General features: G+C 38.3%; 1 protein-coding gene across 7 annotated transcripts in view; it reads right to left on the reverse strand.

The window, feature by feature from the left end:
• ICA1 (islet cell autoantigen 1) overlaps nucleotides 1-24435 on the reverse strand; it is a 76322-nt gene that overhangs the window by 6746 nt on the left and 45141 nt on the right. For 5 of the 7 annotated variants that reach the window (XM_065051158.1, XM_065051154.1, XM_065051155.1 and 2 more), the window contains 7 exons: nucleotides 21275-21400; nucleotides 20983-21081; nucleotides 13355-13449; nucleotides 11286-11335; nucleotides 7662-7724; nucleotides 7514-7555; nucleotides 3427-3708 (listed from right to left, as the gene is read on the reverse strand). In XM_065051158.1, coding sequence (XP_064907230.1) covers nucleotides 3427-3708; nucleotides 7514-7555; nucleotides 7662-7724; nucleotides 11286-11335; nucleotides 13355-13449; nucleotides 20983-21081; nucleotides 21275-21400 — 757 coding nt within the window. The remainder of the gene's footprint in view (nucleotides 1-3426; nucleotides 3709-7513; nucleotides 7556-7661; nucleotides 7725-11285; nucleotides 11336-13354; nucleotides 13450-20982; nucleotides 21082-21274; nucleotides 21401-24435) is intronic. The other 2 variants (XM_065051159.1, XM_065051160.1) reach the window with 1 other exon arrangement.

Genomic DNA, 24435 nt, shown 5'->3' on the forward strand with positions numbered 1-24435 from the left:
CTTAAGTAAACAGGGCCAAATCCTAATTTCATGGAAATGAATGGGAGTGCTGCCTGGAAACTTTCTGTGCAAGTCCTACTGACTTCAGTGAGATCAGGAGTTGGCTGCCCGAGACCTCACTGAGGTTCATTTACACTGATGTGACTGGCAGACCACAAACCGAAACACCGCAGACCAGTTAACTCCTTTGGAGCTCTCCTTCTGAGCCCTGGGCTCAGGCTTGGGAAGCAGCACAGCCATGAGAGATGCTGTGGTCTGGTTTTCTGTTCCTTAAACCGCAAGTAGCTCAAATACCACTTAGAAAATCCAAAGAACCTAACAACAACAAAAACATCCAACCAAAAATGCATCACTAAATGTGTGATGCTTTCATCATGAATTTACACACCTACGAAGGTACTGGGAAAGACTGACACAGAATTTGTATGAAATACTTTCATGAATTATGTTTTTAGTGTCCACTCACAGTGAGCTATGGAGAAAAACTTTGCCTTTCAACAACAAACTGCAGTCCAGCAATTTGAAAGCAGTTGTTGGCCCTACGCCTGTTCTGGTTCACCTGCTCACAGGATGGTTTTGTTATGTGAATCGACAAAAGATTATAGCCGAGACAGCAAGGAAAACTAAACAGCTCACTTTTCAGCTACCTTCTTCACAAATGTCACCACAATTAAATTTAGAAATGGAAACGGTAAACTGTACATTTCCTTGCCAACTAGAATAGATGCACATGAAGGTTAAGATAAAGAGGAGCCCTTACTGGTACAAATAAGTAATTAAGTGAGACCAGAAACATCATTAAAGAGAAATCCAACACTCTCTGTGAAACAGTGGAAAGGGAACCAAACTACAAAGCTGTATCTGAAGTGGAATCTAAAGGATTTGTTGGGTGCATGCTTTGTTTCTAATATATATATATATATATCTGTACATTTATATCTATTTTAAACCAGTACCTGGTAGTCCTATAGCAATTAAAAGTCCCATTGTGCTAGATCCTGCCCATAAATACAGCCAGGGAAAACTCCAAGCTGGGAATTCCTGACCGTAACAGTTTATAACCTGCATAGCATTGTGCCTGTTTTACAGATTAAGATCTGAGGCAGAGAGAAAACAAAGCCCCAAAGATTTATGAGTGTGCTTAACATAAAATAAGTAAGTAATCCCACTGAAGTTAATAGAAAAGTTAATGTGCTTAAAGTTAAGCATGTGAGTTTTAAGAATCTTGATGGTCTTAAGGCCAAATTCACACAGGAAGTATGCAGCATCTAGGCTCCAGTGTAGCACCTCACACTGTATAATTATTAAGCAATCCTACCAATTAGGGGAAAAAATGTGTAGGATATGTATCACAAGTCCTCAGTAAAAATATCAATAATTCATATATTCTGATGTTTTCAATTTGCATGTTTAGATTTGTTTGCACTGCAGTTAGTATTTTTTTAGAGTCTCTTTCCAAATTCAGTGACAAGGTCAAACCATGAAAGAAGGGCTGTGAAATGAAATGCATTTTAAGATTAAACTTGAGATTTCACAAGATATGGATGGAATTTCACATTCTGTTAAAAAAAAGAAAAAAAAAAAAAGAAACAAAAAACTTAATAGCCTATGAAAAGTAATTTAAATAATGCATTTAACTTGGGAACTAGAGTCAGCTGGGAACATGCTGATTATCAGATACAATCATTCAGCTGATTACCTCTGACTTTTCAAATGCCAGTAGATCAATTATTGTGATCTTCTGTCAAAACCCTGGACATCCGTTTGAAAACACCAACATATTTTATTCTTCCAATATATATTTATTCTTTTTCTTATTCAAAAAGATTTTGGGTTACCATGTTGACTGGAACAGATTTTACATTTCTGGTGTTCCTTGAATGCAGTGGACCCAAGTTCTCCTTTTTCTCACAGCCAATGCCAATGTCTTGTGCAAATGAGAGCAATAGCAGCAGCCTCAGAAAGGATACCCAGCCCTGTTTGCCATTTACACCTCAAAAATATTTTTCCTTCAAAAACATGTTTACATTTAAAACCATGTAAAAACTCTGAAAAAAAAATCAATCCCATAATATTTCTGTTGATATTTTCAGTAATTTGCTTAAAATCTGTTTATGCCTCTGTATCAAGAAGGGTGTTTTCCATTGTTTCTTTTTCCCCTTTCAATAGATACCATGTCCACTTCTGGTCACAAACTTTAATTTGACTATGCAATGACTAAACAGTATCATTTTTTAGCTCATATTTTATGAGGTCAAATCCTACACTCTTCCAAGTCCCTCTTCACTCTATCAATCATATTCATATATGCATGTACCTCATCATAAAAGTACATCTAGAACTGTGCATAATTGCAAATGTCCCTCCCCCAGTTTCCATCTAAGCATCAAAGTCAGCGAACCCAAATATCCTGCTTTCAGCGTGGTGCTGGTAACTGTACTCATTATAAATCTGACTTTCTTATTCTTGCCAAAATGTCACAGGTCATTTTGTATCATGCATGATTGTACCAGCTGCATGGGTTCCAAGAAGTAGTCTTTGTGAGGGAATCAGTCTGCTAGTCTTTCCTACATCACTCTTCCCCAAGTAAGATTTAAATGATGTGGGACAGAGTCCAAAAAGAAAAACTCCTCCTTCAGCTTGCAAAGCCCTGAGAGATATCTAGCCAGACTGTGGAGAGGAGGAAGGTATTTTCTGTTGGCTTCTTAGCACCACACTGCCTTCCTCCTTCCCTTCCTCAAGGCCAAAGCAGTGGCAGGAATGCTCTGCTCCAGTTCCCCTCTTTCTCTTCCTCTCCTCCCTTGGAAAACCCAAGGAAATGAACTGCATAGAAGAAATGGGAGAGAAAGAGTTGTTATCTGCATCAGTAAATAACCACCCTGCAAGAGCAATACACCTGTATGGTTGCTAGGATGAGACAACCCATTCTATAATGCCTTATCCAAATTCCTACACTCAACAGTATGGGCTGCCTTGGGAAAAAAAAAAAAAAAAAGAATGAATGTGACTGATTTTCTCCAAGTTGTTTAAAAATAGTATTCCCAGACAAAACACAGTAAGTATTTTTAGTTCTTTGGACCCTTAATAGAGACAACAGTTGTGATTTAAACAGTGAAACCCACTCAGACTCTGTTACAGGAAAAAAAAAAAACATCTCAAAGGCCTACAGGACGTTTCAGGAAGCTCAATGAAAATATTCAAGACAGTAATTTTGACTACAGGCTTTAAGGTACTTTATTCACAAACACTGAATGGGCAGGGCTAGAAAAACAGATATGCTACTCACACGTTTTTCTCCAGGCCACACTCTGCTCAGGGTTTCTGTAGCTATGGCACAACATGAGCTGTCACCACACCTCCATGTAGCAGAAAGCCATACTCTAATGCCTAAAACTAAAACACCAGCAAAACAAGATGAGCTCTCACCATGTAAAGATGACTGCAAGTCATTCATGTTTTGGTCTAACAGCTGTGAGGGCAAGTAGCCTGATGGTGTCGGTGCCGCAGATGATGCCATGTTCTCCACATCTCCAGCTGAAGAGTTCGTGCTGAGATCAGCAAGTGCAACCCGGCCAAAAACAGCTGTCCACTCTTTGCTGAATTCCCCCTCGTCCAGGGAGGAGGCGTTGAGGATCTCATTCAGCAATACCATGTCATCCTTATCACCAGATTCTGACTCCAAGGACTTCACAAACTGATCCTTTGAAGCTGTCTCAGAACAAGAGAGGCAAGATAAGTCATTTTTAGACAAACAAAGAAGGAACCTTTTTAAGACATCCAAACTATGTTTTGTATGTTAAGTGAGATGGAATATTTTTGTGTGAATATTTGTTGTTTTCTCTTTTAGACCCAATCCTCTTGGGCATCTGGGCTTGTAGCTTATGCAACAAATAATTCCTTGGTTATCTTAGATAACCTCATGGCTGTTAAGACTAATTTATCATTAAAAAGCAGTAAGTATGCTTAAAAATATATATATATTAAACACCACATGACAATGAATACATAGTCTAAAATTTAAAATATTGGACAAGACTACTTTTATGTTGCTTTTTGAAACATTATATAAAACTGTCAAAAACAATCAAAATGGTGTAAATTGAAAATAAATAAGAGTTGGGGATTATTCCAGAATGTTCATGAGAACATACTTAAGATGACCTTTATGACTATTGCTTGAATTACTGGAGTATTTCCCCATGAGAACAGGTGACTCTACACAGAGTGAGATTTCTGTACTGCCATCAATCCTGTAGTAACCCTTTTTCCTCTCTTATGCTGCTGAGAAATGACTGAGGCCACTTTATTTCTGATTCCCCTTGCTAGTTTTTCTGGCACCAGAACTGCAGCTGAAGAAGCTCTTAGGTGACTCGAGCCATTACCCCTTAAAACCATTTTTTCCTATTTTTAGAAATGTAACCAGGATAGTAATCCTTTTCTCTAGCTTACAAAATATTTGGAGAGTGAAAGAACTGTAGAAAGAACCCCAAGTGTTATCTTACTTGGAAACATTTAGAGCTCCACTGTGGGAGTATGCTGAGGACAAAAATGGTGGCTAACAACATTGATAATGTTACGTTACTGAAACCCAGATCAGTTTATCTTAATTATGCTTCTTTCAGACTTGTGGTAAGGCACAGAAGCAACTTCGGTTTTCCAAAGTTCATATAGATCAGCTGAGCAGAGCTGCATAGAACTTGCAAAGATGTTTTTAACCCTTTTGTGTTGGGATAAAAGCTTGATAGTAGCAAAGCGTTTGCAACAAGCCATTTTGTTTAAATGCAACAGCCTTTTCTGGGAAGTTCACTTTTCAATAGCTGTAATAATTTATAATGAAATGGCTGAAGTTGAGTCAGAGAAGAAAAAAAAGCACAAACCTGTGTTTTAAAATAGGCCGATGACTCAACATACACACCTACGCGCTAAGAAACAAATAAACCAACACATAATTTAAGGATTTTATTCATTACTGAAGTCAGCTCTGAGATTCAGCTCCTTTCTAATTCACATTTTTATATACCTCTGTACTCTGCGACAGGACCCAATATTAGAAATAGAAACATCACAAACAAGTCAATTCTCCTGATGTTCCCACTAGACTACAACTAAAATACCACAGAAAACAATTTGTTCTCATGAATTTTCAGGCTTCTTTCCCATCTTCAGATAAACAGCAAAGAATGTTAAGGTTGTCCAAGCACCTAATTCCCCCAGGTCTCTACTATTCAGCAGGTGAGGCAGAGAGGTAAATCCTTCTGTAAGGGACAGACACCTGCTATTTCAAAGGCGCTTGAGAACTCTGATCTCTATGGGGCATCACCATCTCAAAGCTGCTTTCAGGAGGCCCCTTCATGAACTGGGAAGGCTTACAGGGCGAGATGCAGAGAGCATCAGCAGCAACAGCTCTGCTCAGGCACGCCGCCACCACTTCACCTAACCACAAGTGACATTTACTCTAATGGAACAAAGGCTTTGCAGCAGCACAGCTCAGAGCAAAGCTCTGCTTCATCTGGGTGTCCCACTGCAGTCGTCCCATTTGTACTGGGCGAGAAAGTACAATGTATAGCTTCACATCTGAAGGGCAGGTTAAGTCTTGCTGTAGTGTGTCTGACCACCACACATCAGAGGAGTGACACATTTCTAGTCTCATCAGTCTTTCTGATTTTCCTGCGGGGACAATGCATCCCAGGCAGGGGAGGACAGGGTGGTGCAGCAGTAAGTTGTACTTTTGTTTGCATTAAAGTTTATCTCGAAAACAGTCTTGCTTATCAAGATGTTACTCATGTGGTATCTCTGCTAGATTACTAGAATGATATGGACTTTCTCACTTCACCCATAAATCTTCTATTGCATCTTTTCCTGTTCCTCTGTTTCCACTGCCTATTTTCACCATCAAAATTATTTTTTGTCTGTACATACTGCCCCTAACCTTTCAAATGTCCATGACAAAAAACCCCAAACCAAACTCCCAATAAAACACTGAAAAAACAATGTCACTATCCTCTTTTTTGTAGTTGTTTGAACAAGTCCCTAGCAATGCTCATATTCCTTTGCAAACATGCCTAATTTTTCTGGTATTAAAAAAAAAATAGAAACACAGGATAAAGACTTCCTTCCAGAACATACATAAAAGTGTACCTCTAACTGTACTGCTGAACTTAAAATAATACAACATTCATTAGCCTAAAGCTAGCTGGTCTATATATTAGGGTAAATGGCTGATACTGTAACATTAACATCACCATCTTTATCTGATGTAACCACCCCACAGCTGCTTTCATATTGATTTAACTATTTGACTAAAGGAAAAAAAATAGGTTTCTGACATAGCTAAACCTGTATGACCAATAATTGTATGCATTCTCTGTATCTGCACTAAGAAGGTCCAACAAGGATCGAACCTGTGTGAGGGGAAAACCAAAAAAGAAACGTCCATTATCAGACATGGACTGACTGCTTTTATTAACCACAGAAAAGAAGTCATCACTACCTTATCTATCCACAGATTAGGGCTGCTTCTCAACAGGCAGCTGAGGAACTTTCCCTGTTTCTGCCTTAATGAGTGATTCCCCCACAGAGCAATAGATGGCCTGTGGCAAATCTAAAGTCGAGGTGTTTGCAAACGCTCCCTTCCTTACCCACCACGAAGGCAGTGCCTTAAATACCCCAAATTACACTCTCAGTCTGACCGAGTAAACCGCACAAAGGGATTTTTTTTCTTTGCTGCTTTGCTACTTGCTTTTTGAGTTGCCACAGTTTTGTTGTTGTTGAGGTTGTTTAATTCGTTCTCCATAAATGAGTGAAGAGCAAATGACAAACTATTACTGCCTATGAAAACTTAATATAAAACTTTTGGCCCAACCTTTAGTATGTTATGTGCTAAAACAGAACCCTTTAGAAAAACACAGCATGTCCCCTTGAGTTGCAACTGGTCTAACAAAAGCATAAGAGTAGAGCCTGAAATGAAAGATTGCTTTCTCATGCGTATATGAGAACAGCACAGCAGATTTAATTAATTCTCTGGCTGAAAGACGACACCAGTTCTTCTATTTTTTTAAGATGACTAAATAATTTGTTTCTGCTGCATACATTTTTGATATAAAACCTTGTGGTTACTAGCATATTGCTAAGGGTTGATACGACAAGTGAAGAACTAAAAGAAAAGTTTGTGAACTGTCATAGGAAGGGTAAGGTTTACAGTGGGACCTACCTCAGTGGGGCAAATGCAATATAGTCTAGTATAGCTAACTTTGAATCACCTGTTACAAAGTGTTTTATCCCCATAAAATTTACTTCATAACAATAACATAACAATAACATGAGGAATAGTGCCTCTGCATATAGATGAAGTTGAGTTTCCTTTAACACTGTTTAAATACTGCACATGAATAATTTCACTCAGAAATAGATCAAACTTTCAGATTCTGAAAACAATTAACATCTATGATGAAAATTATACTTGGTGCTTGTAATTGAAAAGCACATGAAACAGACATGCACAAACGTTTCATACCATTTCCTGCAGGCTGCAGGTCTAATAAGTCATCTATGGCACCTAAAAGAAAAAAAAAGAAAAAAGAAAAGCAATGAAGGAAGATCTGCAGTATTGTACTGCAATCAGCACGAACACATCTAAAGGTAGTTTTCTTAAGTTTCTTCACCTGAGTTCTGCTTGTGGTTACAATTTCCTTGTAACGTGGATATGACATCCTTGCCATCATCAGCTGTAATCAAGATTCATAAACATGTCAAATTGCGCTTGGCACAAGACCATGCTTATAAACAATGTCACTGTAAGATCAACATGCAAGGGTTGTTGGTATTCATGTTTACAATGAACCTGGCCACAATGGATGAAAGACCCCAGATTCAAGCATTTCTAAGAAGTGAAGCAAATTTCTGAATAATAACCTGGGGTGGAGCGGGAACCACCTGCCACACTAGCCCTTCTTCAGGCTGAGTGCACCCAACTGAGGCAACTGCAGGAATCAGGCAGGTCTCTGCCATCCTCCAGAGGCAGAGACACTTCCTTTAGAAGCTTGTGTTTACACAGGCCAGGAGAGAGCACAAAAGTGCTCTCATCACTCTTAAAAGGATCTCATCACTTCCTAAATCACCTTTCTTGACAATGTTCTTGCTCATGACACCAACTCTGTGAATGGGGAAAAGAAACTGCCTTCCCTCAAAGCAGCCCAGGTTAGGATATGAGTAACAGCACCACCTCTCCTGCAGGGAAATACATGGGCTAGGACCAGTAGGAGGGAAAATCTATAGCTGAGCATTATAGGCAAGATGCCCCAACTATAACTACCTGAACAAGTTTCTTAGGTCGGACAGGGAGTCAAAACAATCATCTAGATTCCATCTATCAGTGAAGAGAAAGACACCTCCCTCAGGTGATTAATCACATTTAAGATACGTAGTAAAACAGGAGGGATGAGTTATCTCCTGAACATGCCTTTTGTTCCCCATTAAATCTTGAAGAAATTCTAGCTCCTATACAGCTAAGTCAGTAGCTCTAGGGGTGAATGAAGGAGTTGGTCATTATATTGCCAGGATTGGAAAGTAGATCTGCTGGAAGCCTCAAGGTTGAGACTGCAATAGAGACAAAAGAATCTCTATAGAGGAATAAAACTTGACAGCCAAACCCTTTCAGGCAAAACTTCAAGGTGTGTTCAGAACTAAATGAAGCAGAACAGCTTGCTTACTGTTTTAATCATATTATTTTAACAAGGCTTTGCCTAGCACAATGGCATGGAAATGTGCCACCAGCAATATAAACAACTGGACATTTAAGGACCTAAGATCACTTCTGATTACACTCTACATAGATGTAGACAGGAGATGCATAGACATGCATGGACAAATATACATGATGCTTCCTTACTAGGACAATGCACAAAGCTGGAGGGGAAAAACCCAACCCTAAACTGATTGTCGAGAGAAAAAAAATAAGAAAGAGAAGTTTATAAAAGATGGGATATGGACGGCCACAATTTCATAACGAATAAAGCACAATTGTTGCTGATAGCCTGCCTTGGTTCAGTGGTAAACATGATGGAGCCAATCTTAAAAACACCCATAGTATTTTAAAGGAAAACACAGAGCAAATGATAAAAAACTGTAGGCTATGAAGTAGTAGTTGTTGAAGAGGAAAGCTAAGAAGAAACACAGTTCCATCACTAGTAGTGCTACATCTGTATTAACTTTAGTCTGTACAGAGTACTTAAAAAAAAACAACCTTAGCAATGGCACAGACTCCCTAGTGTATGGAAATGGAAAAATCTAGCATAGTACGTAGAGTATTCCAAAATACTTCAGTTCCTCTTAGGGGCGATGGAGAAAGAGACAGAACAAGGTTTTTATGTTATGGACAATGGAGAAATATTTTACAGCCCATAAGTAACTGAGATTCTAGAAAACATCTGCTAAGAAAATATAAGTCATATTTTGTATCCAAGAACTGTAAAATATCTCATCAAAAAGATGATTGATCTAATTAATTGCAAAATGGGTGAAACTTCAAAACACTGGAAAAGTCCTAACATCTTGTCATTATTACAAAAAACACCCAAACAAAAACAATAATTAACAGGATGACTCAAGTAATTGTAGTTAACTATGGGCTGGTAGCTTAACATTACTTGTAGGCAAAACATTAACTGAATCCCACTCAACATGGGATTTAGCAAAAGAAAACATGCATAATAAACACTCCTGTAATAAAAGGTGTTTTCATGGAAAGCAGACCAAGTTTAAAAAAATCCAACTAATTTCGTTCTTCAATAAAACTATGAGCTTTCTTTGGTAAAGATATCTGTTTGGAAACAACCTGACTTTGCATAGCCTTCCAGCTAAAAAGCTACCACCGCGTAATATCTGTAATGAACATACAGAATGTATTAGGAGCACGACAACTAACAGATGTCAAAACCCAGTTGTTAGGAGAAATAATTGCAAAGCAGAAGTGTTTCTAGTTTAGATCTAAAAGGTTTGGTGTTATATCCATTGCTATTCAATGGCTTTAGCAGTCATCTGGAAGTAAACACAAAATCACTCTAGAAAAAATGTGCAAACAACTAACAGACTATTAGAGGTGGTTGTTCAGGCCAGTTATTCAGTTTCTGTAGTCAGAGCTAGGAGAATTTAACACAACTAAGTCATATTTCTTGGAATAAGAACTATAAGCCATGCTGCAGAAAGGAAGAATGAGTCCTGGAAAGCTGTGACCAAAAGGAACTGACTCTTTATAAACAAAAAATTCAAATATGAGCTTTTAACTTGATGTTGCAGCAAAATGAGACATCCTTCTTGGATATAGAAACAGGAATGTGATTTTTACCTTCTAGAAACATGACAGGTGAGACCAATATCAGAAACATCTTGTACAGTCATATATTCACATTTTAAAAGAGGTGTTGGAAAGCAGAATGGAAACAAAAACATAAAAACCACAGGACTAGAGAAGATGTCTTCAAGACATAAATATGGTTAGTCTATTGAAATGAAGATGTGAGAGGTATCTTGATTTTAATGTACCTTCATGGAGGATAAAAGACTAGCTATTAAAGGGATTCTCCATTGATTCAGCAGAAAAGGGTATATTTATAAGCCAAGGCATTATTTAGGCTGGAAGGACCTCTGGGGGTTATCTTGGCCAAGCCCCTTGTCAGAGGAGAGTGAGCTATGAAGTCAGATCAGGTTTCCCAGGGATGTGTCCTGTCAAGTCTTGAAGATCTCTGAGGATGAAGATTCCACAGCCCCTCTGGGCACTTTTTTTAGCACTTTGCTACCCTCACCATGAACACTTTCTTTCCTAGTATGTAATCAGAATTTCCCTTCCTGTCACTTGTGTCCATTGCTTCCCACCCTTGCACTGTGAACCTCCACTTGGAGCTTGACTTTGGGTAGCTTTTAGGCAGAAGTTCCACTAAATTCATCAGGTTTTCAACAGAGTACACATTTAACCACTGGAATGAACTAGCCAGCTGAGTGCCATACTTTCCTTGTCTCGACACCTACTAATCTGTTGATCCTTTCCTTGAGGACATGCCCAATGTCAGAATTGCGCTCTGGAAGACAAGCTATTTGACCTGAGAGTAACTGAAGGAAATACAGTGGGATACAATATATAAGAGATGAGGTTTAACAGATCTTCCTGGCCTTAAATTTTATGCATTTGTAGGGATTTGCTGGGTGGAGGTGAACATATATGAAATAAACAAAAACAAAAACCCCCATGCATTACAGCACTTATGAAGTTACGATAACATGAAATAAAATACCTGAATAGTTTGATTCCTTGGAATGGCTGTCCTCATCTAATGAAATCAACCTTAATTTGAAAGAATAAGAAAAAATTGAGAAAATAATTCCAAGGCTGTAGAATAAGAATTCATTTTTATGTTTTTGGTCACATCATTACAGAATCCTATCAATAACAAATAAACAGTAATTCATATGGACTCTTGTGTTTGCTATATATGCTGGTTTGTTGTTAACTTTCATAGTTTCACTGGCAGAAGTCTGTTGAACACCAAAATTAGATTGAACATCAGCTATCAAAACCCACTACTCTTCTTTTTAATCTAATGAAAAGTATAGTGTATTTCGCTTTTCCAGATTTGCTTTTTCATAACTATCCTGAAGGAGGTACACATGTTCAGAAAAAACCCAAACCAAACAAACAAAACCACCAAACCACTTTGCATTTCTCTTTCTAACAGCAATGAATTAAAAATCAACAGTCAGGTGAGCTTTGGCCCACGTCAGCAGATTAAAACAAACAAACAAAAAAACCCCAGCAAATCAGCAGTGTTGATGAAAAAGCTGTGATTTACATGCAATTCTTATACAAAGGCAAACTCTTCAATGAAGAATATACACTAAGTGCTATCACTTTGTGTGTAGTCATTCAAACAGTAGGGAATGAAGCAGACAAGGCTGATGTGGTGGTGCAAAGGACTGTGTAGGCACATCTCTCCTCTCCTCTAGTGACAGGACAGGAGGAGCCACCTCCCCTGCTCTTGGGGATATCTTATGGGGAGCAGAGGAAAATTAGATGTAGGCCAAACTCAAGTATAATGAATGTTTATTGTGAATGGAAAGTTCATGAGGTTTTTAAAGGCTTTGTTTTGTGTTTTCTTCTAGAATCTTAGATGTTTGTTTATGGTTTGTTTTAGACAGCAAAACGGTGACATATTTTTACCCCTCAGTTTTATGACATCAAGGGAAAAGATGATCCCTAAATAAAAACAAGTACAACCATGATATGGCATCTGATGCATTTGCTGGTGTGTGCCAATGCACACATCTTGCATGAATCATGCATTCATTCTAGAATTCTATATTCAATATTGAGGAAAACAATTGTTTATGAAATTCTTTATTATTGTCACATGGGAAGCAGCAGATTCAAGGAACTGCTATGGAAAGAACCACCTGGTAAATGGCACTTGGCCGCATCTTTTCTAATCTGAACAACACCAAACCTGACCAATTTATAAACTGATCTTGGTTAGTAGTTCTGAATCTAAACAAGTAAAAGGACTGGAGAACTGAACTCTCTGAAAACCCATTATTATAAATAGCTGAGCAAAATTCACTGATTATCAGTCAAGCTGTTCTCTGCTTTTTGACAACTGATCCTTTGCTGGGTGCTTCATTTAACCAGGGGTAGCCAAAACAACAGGTGGCAGCAGGATTATATCAACATTGCATCTCCTCGCAACTGAATCCTGATGGTCCCGTTGCGGGGGGATCACATCTCATTCTCCTCTTCGTCTCTCCCCATAGCAGCCCATTCATAAGTCTCTCTCACCTCAGAGCTACAGGTAACTCAAACCTTGATAGCATCAGCTCACTTTGATGTACTTTTTGCTAAGTACCTCCTGCTTCATTGGATTACTAACCAATGCTGGATACATTACAAAAACTAATCGCTGCTCAAAGCAATCAGGAATCCATATCCTATTCCCAGGTGAAAGGAGATGCTGCTGAAGGGAGAAATACAATGCTCGTACATCTTCTCCCATGTGTAGTTGCTTACCATTTCTTTTACTAAAGAAAAAATGAACCAAAAGCTGAAAAATAAAGAGAAGGCTAGGAAAGATGAAAAACATATAAAGGTTTAATGGGTCTTATTAAAGCCCTTAATTTCACCATAAAGTTTATTAGTTTTCATGTACACATTACAGAATTTCAGGAATTCTTGTATTAAGCTTAATATTAGCTAGTGTGATCAGAATAGCTGTGTCTATATTTCCATTTATAAATGTTTGGTGACTTTAGCAACCAGAAAGCAGATTATAGCCCAAAATACTTCTTATTTTAATACATAAGCCATGTGACTTACTGACTCTCTTGATCTTGTATTGTTTTGGTGCTCTCAATCTGCATGTCCTCCTTTCCTGCTTTTTCTGTTAGCTTATTCACAGGATCTTGTAAGCTCTAGATCATAACGATAATACAAACAAAGAGAAGAAACCAAAATAGGTTCAGAGAAGAAAAAATTGTGTCATTTAAAGCCAAACCAGACTATAGAACCAACATAAATCAAGCAAGAATGTTTCTGAACCATATGAAAACTATACTTGACTCAAATGAGCACAATAAAAGATGTTAGAAGTTACTCATTCAAATTAAGTCACAAAAACACACTTTACAAGATGGTGACTCTTGGCTACTCATATTCTGTTTCCAGTATTTCTAAGTAAAACCATCTATACCATGTGCAAAGCAGGCACTAAAAGTATGTTTCTTGCTATTTTGGGGGTTTGCTTTTTTTTTTTCCCCCTAAAAAAAAAAAAAAAAAAAAAAGAGAAAATTTATTCTTTACATCTGTTCCTCATATACTACTTCTTTACTTCTTCATTCTATTTTTTTATTTTCATGAGACAAGTATTCATACAACCTTGGCAACTGCCATGTAGTGGGAAGGTACTACTTGTATCCTGAATTTGAAAATGAGGCTTACAAAACCCAACTCTCCCTTTACAATTTGAATGACCATGCTGTAAAAGAACAATGTACAGTTTCATGGTCAGCATTTTTATAACCAAAATTTGGACGTGTGAACAAGACAACACATAAAGCATTATATAATGACTCTTTGAGATTACAGAAATGAAAAATACGCTACGGGTTGTCCCTGTTATGTATCAATTACGGTTTCTGTACGAAAAGTTAAATAACTGAAGATAGCAATTAAATAATCACTGGTGTTAGCAATGTGAATATTTGGCTCTATCAAATGGCTTTGCTAGTTAGGTGAAATCATGTTCCTATTCCCAAAGTCCAACCCAGTTTCTGAAAAGTAAAGCCATGTTCCATGTGACTAGTCCTGACCACTTCTAAATAAGTTTATTTATGTCCCACTGATATTCATAGTGGTGCATCTCATCCACCTTTTCCCTCATCCCCTAGAAAGCTGATGTTAAAATGAATAAGCCACTTTTTGCACAAAACATAAGTTTTAACAAAATGGTAGTATGTTTCATCAGAAAGTAAAACAAAGAAAAAAACATGCCAGCTAAGTCCACCTCATCTATTGAATAAAAGTTAAGAGTCCCCTCCATCTGTTACATGAAAAGCATTCCCAGGTGTGTCACAGGCCTTGTTTGCACTGCCCTGTTATCCAGGACAGATGAGTCCCCAGAAGGGTCATTCCAGTTTGTGCTTGCCTCAGTACTTGTCTGAATGAGCAAATGCACACTTTAGTGCAGGGATGTCCAACTCATTTTCACCAGGGGCCACATAGGCCTTCAAAGGGCCAAATATAATTTTAGGACTGTATAAATGTAGCTAAAATTACATTTGGCCCTTCGAAGGCAACCACGAGGCTGATGTGGTCCCTGGTGAAAAAGAGTTGAACACCCCCGCATTAGGGTTTTAGAAACCCGACTAACGGTTGCATTATTTTCCCTCTCACTAAATTAATTCTTCTATTGAATACAACAGATTAATTTTTCATAAGCACCTAGAGCACTGCAGACATTATGTGTCAAAAGATGAGGGATCACAAAAGCCTCAATAATAAACAGAGGAATTACAGAAGTTTATCTTATTCTGTGGTTGCCACTTTTTCTGAAACTGCAACAGCACTACCTAGAACCATTTGTAAGTATAGCTCTTGGATTCTGAGTAATGGACACTAGCCATCTCAGCTAGATCACCTCTGAATTAACGTTACTCTTTAACTGCATTTGTACCAGGCATTGATTTGATTGCACTCCTTGTATGATTAAAATTAATGGGAATTATTCTATTGACTCCAAGAAGACCTGGGTTAGAGTTCAAAAACATAAGAATATGCAATATACTTGCAGAAAAGTGCAGTGCAGAAAAAGACAGCAGAGCTTTGCCTTACAGGGACTGCACTGCTCTGGTACTTGAACCATCTTGGTCACCTTCACAGCAGGGCACACAGCCCACCGTAATCAGGGAGCGATGGTGCCATAGTTGGGGTGTCCTGCCTACCACTAAGTAAAGCAGCAGAGAGCCTGCCCCAAGGAGGATGCAGCCGTTTTGGACAATAAATAGAACTACTTTAAGTACTGCCTAATCACACAGGTTAAAGAAAATTATCAGAAGTAAAATCTTCTGCATCTTCACCAAGAAAAATACAAAGAAATCAGCATCCTTCTTTAAGGAACTACATTTCATGATGCTTCCTCCATGAATTTTTCAGAAAATCCATATTTAAAAGACTGCGACCAAACAATGAAAACAGCATATAGAAATGGAGTTCACAAGTCCCTTGGGAGGAGAAAGCATAATAATAATGGCAGTTACTATATCCAGTATTAGAAAAATAAGTATTGCTCGAAATACAGTCTCAGTTTCAATGGACATGATGATAAAAATTATTAAAATTCACCAGCTATATTTTAATGCAATAATTCAATTTAGCAATTTTATTTAGACAATATCCCTCCAATTCAGATAACAAAGAATTAAAATATGTTCTTGTCTCCTGTCTCTCTCTCCTGCACATTCCAATGTGCATTATGAACTATCTGTCTAAAAAGATTTAAAAAATATTTATGGAACAGGTATGAAGTAAAACTGAAGGTTAAAAAGCCATTGTAAACTGTTTTCTAAACAAGAACCCATGGTAACGTTATCATTATTGTCAGCATGTGTAGAAATGAAACTCTGATATTCTGTTAATTGTTCCAGGTTACATCACAAGCCCGGAAGAAGTCCCATCATCTAGAAAGTGAAGTGATTAAACCAGGTTACAAAGACACAGATTGAGATCAGACAAAAGCAAGCACACTCCAGCTGAGTGTATGAAGCGTCCCTGACCTTGCTCACTCAGAGCAGACAAATGTGTAACTTCACAGCACTTTTCTGGTAGATTGTGTGGACTCGCAAGGACTTTGTTGCGAGCTACACCAGCATGTGACTGCAGGCAGGATCCTCTCACGTTTAGAAAGCTTTCTTCCTAGCTTCATTATTTCTCTTTCAGTAAATAAATCAGGGTAAGACCATGCACACTAGTAGAGCAAGTTTGCCATCATTCACTCGCCCTATCTCGTCTGTCTCTACAACCAAAAGTCACCCCGTGATATTTTGATTGCTCCCAGTACTCAGACTAAATACCCCAGGGCTGACAAGGGGTTCCTCCACCACGGAGCTAATCCTGGCTCAAGCTCAGGCACCGTTCCTAGGCTGACTGCTACTCACTCACAAAATTCCTTCACCCACACCTGGGCTGCTTTCAAGTCAAGCCAAGGTCATCTGGACTGCATACAAAACCTGTCCTCTGCAGTTAAATCACCGGAGCGTTGACAATGCGCTCTGCTCGCCCAAAGTTCCCCTCAGGTGCCTTGAACAACTTATACGCTTCCTTTCGACTGAGAACGGATAGAAGCAACAGAGCCAAGGGCAGCTCCAGCAGCCAGCGGTACATCCCAGCACATCATGACACATATGGGCAAGTAAGTTTCATTTTGGGGGGAGAGCTGAAAGTGAAGAGGAAAAGCAGGTAGTCTCATTATTTGCTCATGGAGATTCATTAAAAAAAAAAAAAAATCAAACCAACAAAGTCCCCAAAACCCCCTGTAGACAGAAATGTATACACAATCTTGCCTATGAGTGAAGTCATGCTGCAACAAACAGGAGCAAGAAAGGATAACAGACTACAACAGAGGTCAGCAGAAGGCAAAAGTGTTTGGACAGAGTTCTCAAACCACGTAAGCAGAACAGGCAGCAACATTTCACTTTGCAAAGAAATAAAGAGATGCACTGAGATTTATGCCTTTTGACTCTCCCATGAGGGCTATTATTATTTCTAAGCTCATATGAAGGCTTCAGGACAGCATTAAATGTAAAAAATGCAACAAAATATTCATTAACTAAGGCAAATAAATGGTGACAGAAATTTGAAAGAGGTATAATTCATGAAAAGTAGTCCCTGTAATAAATTTTAATTCATTTGATATATGGTAGTTTCAAGACAATGAAATCTTAAAGGCTTTACCAAAACAGCAGCCCATCATCTTTAATATTACAGCAAAGGATACAGTAACAAATACTTTTACATCATGGTACATAGAGTTGTTAGCACATTAATAATCATCTTTCATCAAGCATAAAACTCACAGTTAGGAAATACAGCTGAAATAGCACAATTGTACTACTCTCAGCATATACCCTGAAGCAAAGAAAACAAATGGGCTGCTTTTCATTAAGGGAGTTTGGCAAACATCTCTAAAGACAATGTTTTCCTTCCAGAAACAATCCCAAGAGGTGTTTAAGAGTCTCTTTCCTGAGGTAAACCTGTTATATTAATATATTCATACTACAAAATACAAATAGTAATTTTCCAGTACATAGCACCTTCTAATTTTTCAGTAAAACAATCTACATCTAAGTCCAATACTAACAGTATTTTAAAATCTTGTTTTAAAATAAAATGCTAATCCTACACACATATATGCTTAGCTTAATTCCAAAGGATCACTTGTATGAGCAAAATTAAGCTGCTAGCATCAGAACTGGAATCATAAGAGACAAAAATTATTTGCAAGCATCAAATTCAAAATTTTCTTTGAGAAAAGATCCCTTTTAAGATACAAGACAGAAAAAAATATTCTAAAAGAGGTAATGGTGGATTAAATGTAGAAATGAGCAACACTGAAATACGTTATGTACGTTTTAAGCAATTATATATTCTGATGGTATATTTTTAATGCATAAAGTCAACAGCAGGCATGACATCCTCACTGGGTACATTTTACACCAGAAATTTCTCCATCAGAAACTACACTTACCCCACAGCAGGTATAACCATTTATTATACTTCATAAAAAATAATACCCTGTAATTTCAATGTAGAATTAGTTTGTAGCTCCTTCCTAATATATAGTTACTCTGGCACGAGCGCATGATAAGACTGGTAGGGATCAGTTCCCTAACTGTGAACACCTATTGTTATTCCACATCCCGGTCTAGCAGAGGAGACAGGGGCTCAGGGGAGTCCCACACCCTTCAGAAATGACAGAGGTGAGGTGATGTACGTGGCAGCAGACACCTCTTCTCTTAGGCAACAGAATCTCACCTGATGCAATCACTAGATTGTGCTTTAATCTCTTTAGCAATCATTTAATGTAAACAAACAGAAACTACTGATTTTGGGGAAGAGAGATCATGGAGGAGCTTGAGCTTCCGTATAGAAAATAATCCCACACTCTATCAAGACCAAAAGTAAAAGGCAGCAATATAGTCCTATCCCCAAGCAGCTGTTTTCTGAAAGCACAGACTTCCATGAAATTCTGTAGTATAAAACTGCCTCCTGGTTAGCATCATTTCTCAGCACACATATCACTGCAAGAACAGGAAGTCACATCTTTTCAGCATGGGAGGCCAGCAACAGAAATGGTTGAGATTCTCATAACAAAGTTATGCTGCATCCTAAATGCACTACAATATTCACAACCATTTTTACAGTTACTTTATGCTTCAAGGGAGAGCTTTTTACACATGTGGACTCAATACAGATTGTATTTCTCCATCATAGATTCCCAACCTAACTTCAAATATAGATCATACTGAAAGGTTGAAGTGCAAAAGACAAGCATCCCCAAATCTCTGTCATCCTCCAGAAGTACCTCCAAAGTTAGTTCACCCTCCAGAACAGGTGCATTTTCTGTACAAATTTCTCTCCAAGGTGTCCAAATGTTACTATGCATTTTTAAACATCACATCTTGTTCAAATAATCACATTTTTAGATATAAAAGAGAATGAAAAATAAATACCCAACAACAACATTGCCTACCTACACAAATTAAACTGAAATTGGTTTGTATCAAAGCAGAGAGAAAAGTTATGGGAAATTATGAGGAAAACAGCCCACCAGAATGGTAGCCAGGCTCCTGAGCAGGACGCTGGCCGTGTTAACCCTGAGCTGCGAACTAGACAGTGCTGCAACAGGAGGCAATGCTGGGGAAATATAAGGGATTTTCTTTTCTGATTCTAATGCGTGAGTCTGTAGGCAGTTACTAGCAATGTCAAGATAACTATGCCCATTTGCCTCTTGCTGAAATCAAATCTGGCCATAAACTCTGGCTAAATCCCATCTTCCATGACGTGAGCTGTGCAATAAAAAGGCTTAGAGTAATGTTAACGTCATAGCAAATGAGAACTTTGGCAAGACAGGATTCTGCAGAAACTGGGTGAAATGAAACAGTTTATGAGCTTTCTTTTTGTCCCCTGGTCCGGAGAGACTGAGCTTGACATTTGCTTGTTTGTTCTATTGTGATGTTTCAAGCTGCAGGAGTAACAGTCTACACAAGTTCATAGTGTACTTCCAAGTTCAGAAACTCCTCCGTCCCAATCCACATTCTAGAAAACAACTTTAAATATATATAGCATAGTCATTTATGGACAAGTTTGGTAGTCTGGGCTGAGTTAAACTTTATGCCTTCAGGTGCTGCTTTTCCAGGAGCTCTGGGGTAGCCACAGGCTATACAGCACAGTGCAGCCCAGCTTCCACTTCTACATGTCACAGGCACAAGTGTTTCATGGATTCAGGCTATGGCTTGTAACTGTTCTCAAACTGGGTTGTCTCCCCAAGAAAACAGTGGCTTTGCCACAAGCTGTTGGTTCCTCCCTTCCCTCCTGCTGGTAACCCTTCCACCAGACCTCCTCCAGACAAATGTCATTTTTCTCCCATGCAAACAGGATCACATAGTTATTACATTGTAGAAAATAACTACAGGACAAAATATCTGTGGGCATAACTGCAAAGTTAATTATTTTTTCACTGTTTCTCATTCCTCTCCTGAACCTCCAATTGCAATGGGCAAAGCAACTTCTTATGCAGTGGAAGGCAGGACCAGGAAAATACACAATGCTGAGTGCTTATTTTTATGTACCTGGCTAAACTTTGAACTTAGAGTTCAGTCAGATATTACACATACTCCATATTCAAAGATGACAAAGGATAAGCAAATACCACTAGTCAAGCAAAATAGTGCTTCCCACAGTAGTTAAGGGGTCTTAAGTCTCAAGTACTTCAAAAGAGGTGTGGGAGCCCTGAGCATCCATGTACTCATATCCAGTCCTATAAGCTCTTCTTGAAGAATGTGAGTTTTTAAAAACAGATGCAACAGCAAAGTAGTATTAATTCACTTATGGGATTTTGGAGGGCAACATAAATCCCTAATTCTGCTGGATTTCATGATTCTTCAGGAACAAACACAATCCCAGTCAGCACTTAAACACATACTTAAGCGCAGCCCTGAATAATGTCTTTGTTTGAAAAAGGTCCCTTAGCCACTGCACTCTACATGCGGTGTTTGATCCTACAAGCCTGAAGTGCATTTAACAGAAAACCAGTATTTAAATGAAAAGACAGCACAGGGATAAAACTGTCAGAAAATATACAGACAAAATATGAATGCATGCTTCTACATCCTTGCATGGTCTTTTATTTTTTATCACTGGGCAAATGATCATATCTGTGTGTTCTTTACCTTTAACATAGTGAATTCATATGGCTGATAACCTTTGAAACTTTCATGGATGGCTGCCATCGTGTGCGAAGTTTTTTCCCAAAAATGAAGAAGTGTTGTCTGTAAGGCAGAATAAAATTTCAATGCAACGTTAGCTTTAACACCAATCTGCTTTCAGTGTAAATTTCACATCTCCCCTCCAAACTAGTTATATATTCTGACAATTTAATACCACGATGGTAGCCTTGTGGAAAAAAAAAACATACATTAACAGGAAATCTTTTTTGTGGAGGTCAACTTTTTCTTTAGATACCTGATATGTTGTTAACACATTGGAAAGGAGGTTGCATCTGCTTGCTCCCAAAAGGTCCACTTTTTGGCAGACATCAGTCTTCAGTTTGTCAAAGTTGAGTTTTGCATGTCGCACTTGAGCTTGAACCTTCAAACAAAGGGATAATGGTTCATGTAGAGATTGTTTTTCCTCCATTTTTCTACCCCGGCTTCACGAAAGAGCAAACTAATACTTTTTTTTAGGGAAATCTGGCAACCAAACAGATTCAATTACATTTTATACAAAACTTCATTATAGCATCAAACCCATTGAAATTAAAATATGGCAGGCTGATATATGCTAAAATATGATTCCTACTACCTTCTATGTTACTCTTTTTCTAAAATATTCAGTGAAGAAATTTTGTTTTCTAACTCTTGTTTATAAGATGGATATCAGTACTAAAGAGAAGATAATAATTGGAAAACATTCTCAGAGAATCCTAGAATGTCCTGAGTTGGAAGGAATCCACAAAGATCATCAAGTCCAACTCCTGTCCCTGCATATGACATCCCCACAGTCCACACCATGTGTCTGCGGGCATTGTCCAGTCTCTTCTTGAACACTGTCAGGCTTGAGGCCATGACACCTCCCTGGGGAGCCTGTTCCAGTGCTCCACCACCCTCTGGGTGAAGACCCTTTTCCCAATATTCAACCTAAATCTCCTCTGGCACATCTTCCTGCCATTCTCTCAGGTTCTATTGTTGGTTGCCTGCCCCTCCTCCTCCCCTTGTGAGGAAGCTGTAGATCATGATGAGGTCTCCCCTCAGTCTCCTCCAGGCTGGACAAACACAGTGACTTTAGCTGCTCCCATCCAAACCCTTCACCAACTTCATGGCTCTCTTCTGGACACTTTCCAGTAGCTTTATATCCTTTTTTATACAAATACCAGTCCAAAGACTGACCAACCAATTTGGAACTAATTAGGCATTTTCTACCCAGGATCTCCTACCTTTATGACAGCTTTGTACGCTACCCTAATACTGTATTAAAAAACAAATTTGTTTATTACAAAATTTGTATATAAAATTTAGTTTTCTCCGAGAAAATGGGAAACAATCAAACCACAAAACATGATTATTTTCCTATAACTCTTTCACAGTTATAAATAAAATATTTATCAAAAAAAAAACCTTTGTAGTGGAAAAACCTCACTGAATGCAAATTAAATAAACTTCCTTTCCTTTACTTGCCTAACTCAGAGAGTAAATTGATTTTGTTCAGAACACGTAGACTCAATCAAACAAGATCTGACAAACTTGTATGTTTCTGATTTTCAGAAGTAAATCCAGAACCCTGCAGCAAGTGCCTGTGCTCCTTGTGTGCTAAGGACAGATACATACCTCATAATGCAAATCAAAACATTAGCGTTACCATATTTCTATCTGATTTTCCAAAACTCGGAATATGAGACTTCCAACTAGGCAGAAAACCAGCAAAAATTCTGCATCACAAATTTACCAGATGACTTATTTGCACAAATTGTGAGACTCTTGGGTTGCTGGGTGTGTGGCAACTTTTTTTTTCACAGATCAGATCAGCTCTGCATAAGTAATATAATAGAGTTGCACATATCATAGGCTTTATATGTTTCTAATGAAGAAACTACCATAATTCAAAATTCCTGATAAATGCAATGTCTCACAGTTGAGATTTTAATTGTAGAGAAAATGATCTGTAGAAAAAATGACTTTTTTTTTCTTTTAAAATAAAGAAACAGCATTGTGGTTAGTGTTTTCATTTAAAGGGGAACTCTTCCAGGATAACTCCACACATTACACCAAGCAATACATGAACAAATCCTTAGTTCTGGTAATAGCAGGTAGATCTCAAACTACTAACCTGATCCAGTGCTCTAACCACAAGACTACAACATCTTACTGATAACTTGCATTGTTGTTGCATACTGAAGAGTTTCAGATCAAAGAGGGGTGTCCAGAGCTGGAAGAGTTCTTGAGTAGTTAGGAGTTATTTTCTTGAGGTGGAGACAAATATGAACTCCCTGAGAAAGGAGGAAATTTCTGCCATGGCTTCCATTCCTTTGGCAAACAAGACAAACGCTAAGCCATGATATAAAAAGCAAGGATCAGCTACTGCCAAGTACGGTAATTTTTGAAAAGCCTATGCAGTCGGAAGTTCACTGGCATGAGCTGAGGTTGCCTCTTGGTTCGGGATCCTCGAGGGACTCTTACTTGTTTTAGCTTGTGCCTGGCAGAAGCCTGAGCGAGGCATCACGCCATCCATGCCAGGAGTCCCATCCCACGCTCAAGTGTCCAGACCAAACAGCGGGTGGGTAAAGAGCCTATAGGCCTCCAAAATTTAGCATCAACAGAAGAGGATGGAAGCAGTGGCAGAAGCAGTGGGGAAGCTTTATCCCGTGCTGCATAACACACCTTTGTCCTGCGTTAGCTCCTCAAATCCTTTATTTGCTTTAACTGTGAGTGACTGAGAGCACAGATTTACAACTTCAGTCTAAAAAGGAGACTTGTGAAGAAAATCATGGGTCTGTGCAAAAAGGAACTTGTAACTGAAATCTAAACATGAGATTACCTACACTCTTCAACAGCAAGAATTGCTACAACAGAAAGCTATTTAAGCAAGAGATGTTGTAGGACTTAGGAAAACCTAGTGAGACTTGAGACTAAATTCTGATCTCAGTTACAACCACGAAAATCCAGAGAAATTCAACTGATGTCAGTAGAAATGTGTTAAATATAAAGCTATATTTTACAACCGTTCATCTGAGATCAGAATCCCTTTCCTATTCAGTATATCATAGTACTGGTGAAAGCACAAGAAAAACAGCTGTGGCTTTGTAGACTGATAGTCCAAGTGAGAAAAGAATGTTAGTTCTGGGTAATATAAATACTCTGTCAGAGATGGTCAGCCACAAGAAAAAAGTACTACTAAATGTAATTATTAATTTCTACAACTGCAAGTCTGCGCAAGGACTTAACAGAAGAGACTGGGATTTGGGTCTACCTCATGCTTCCAACTCCTTGAAAGAAAAAGTCCAGAAACCCAAAAATCTGTAAAGTTTGAGTTGTAATCTTCCTGCATACAGTCTCTGGGGATATTCAGTAAGAAACAATGTCAGCATTTATTTTAACTGAACATGTAACTAGCATCTCTTATAAAAGCTA

Source organism: Columba livia, chromosome 2 (assembly GCF_036013475.1).
Source record: "Columba livia isolate bColLiv1 breed racing homer chromosome 2, bColLiv1.pat.W.v2, whole genome shotgun sequence".
Classification (NCBI taxonomy): domain Eukaryota; kingdom Metazoa; phylum Chordata; class Aves; order Columbiformes; family Columbidae; genus Columba; species Columba livia.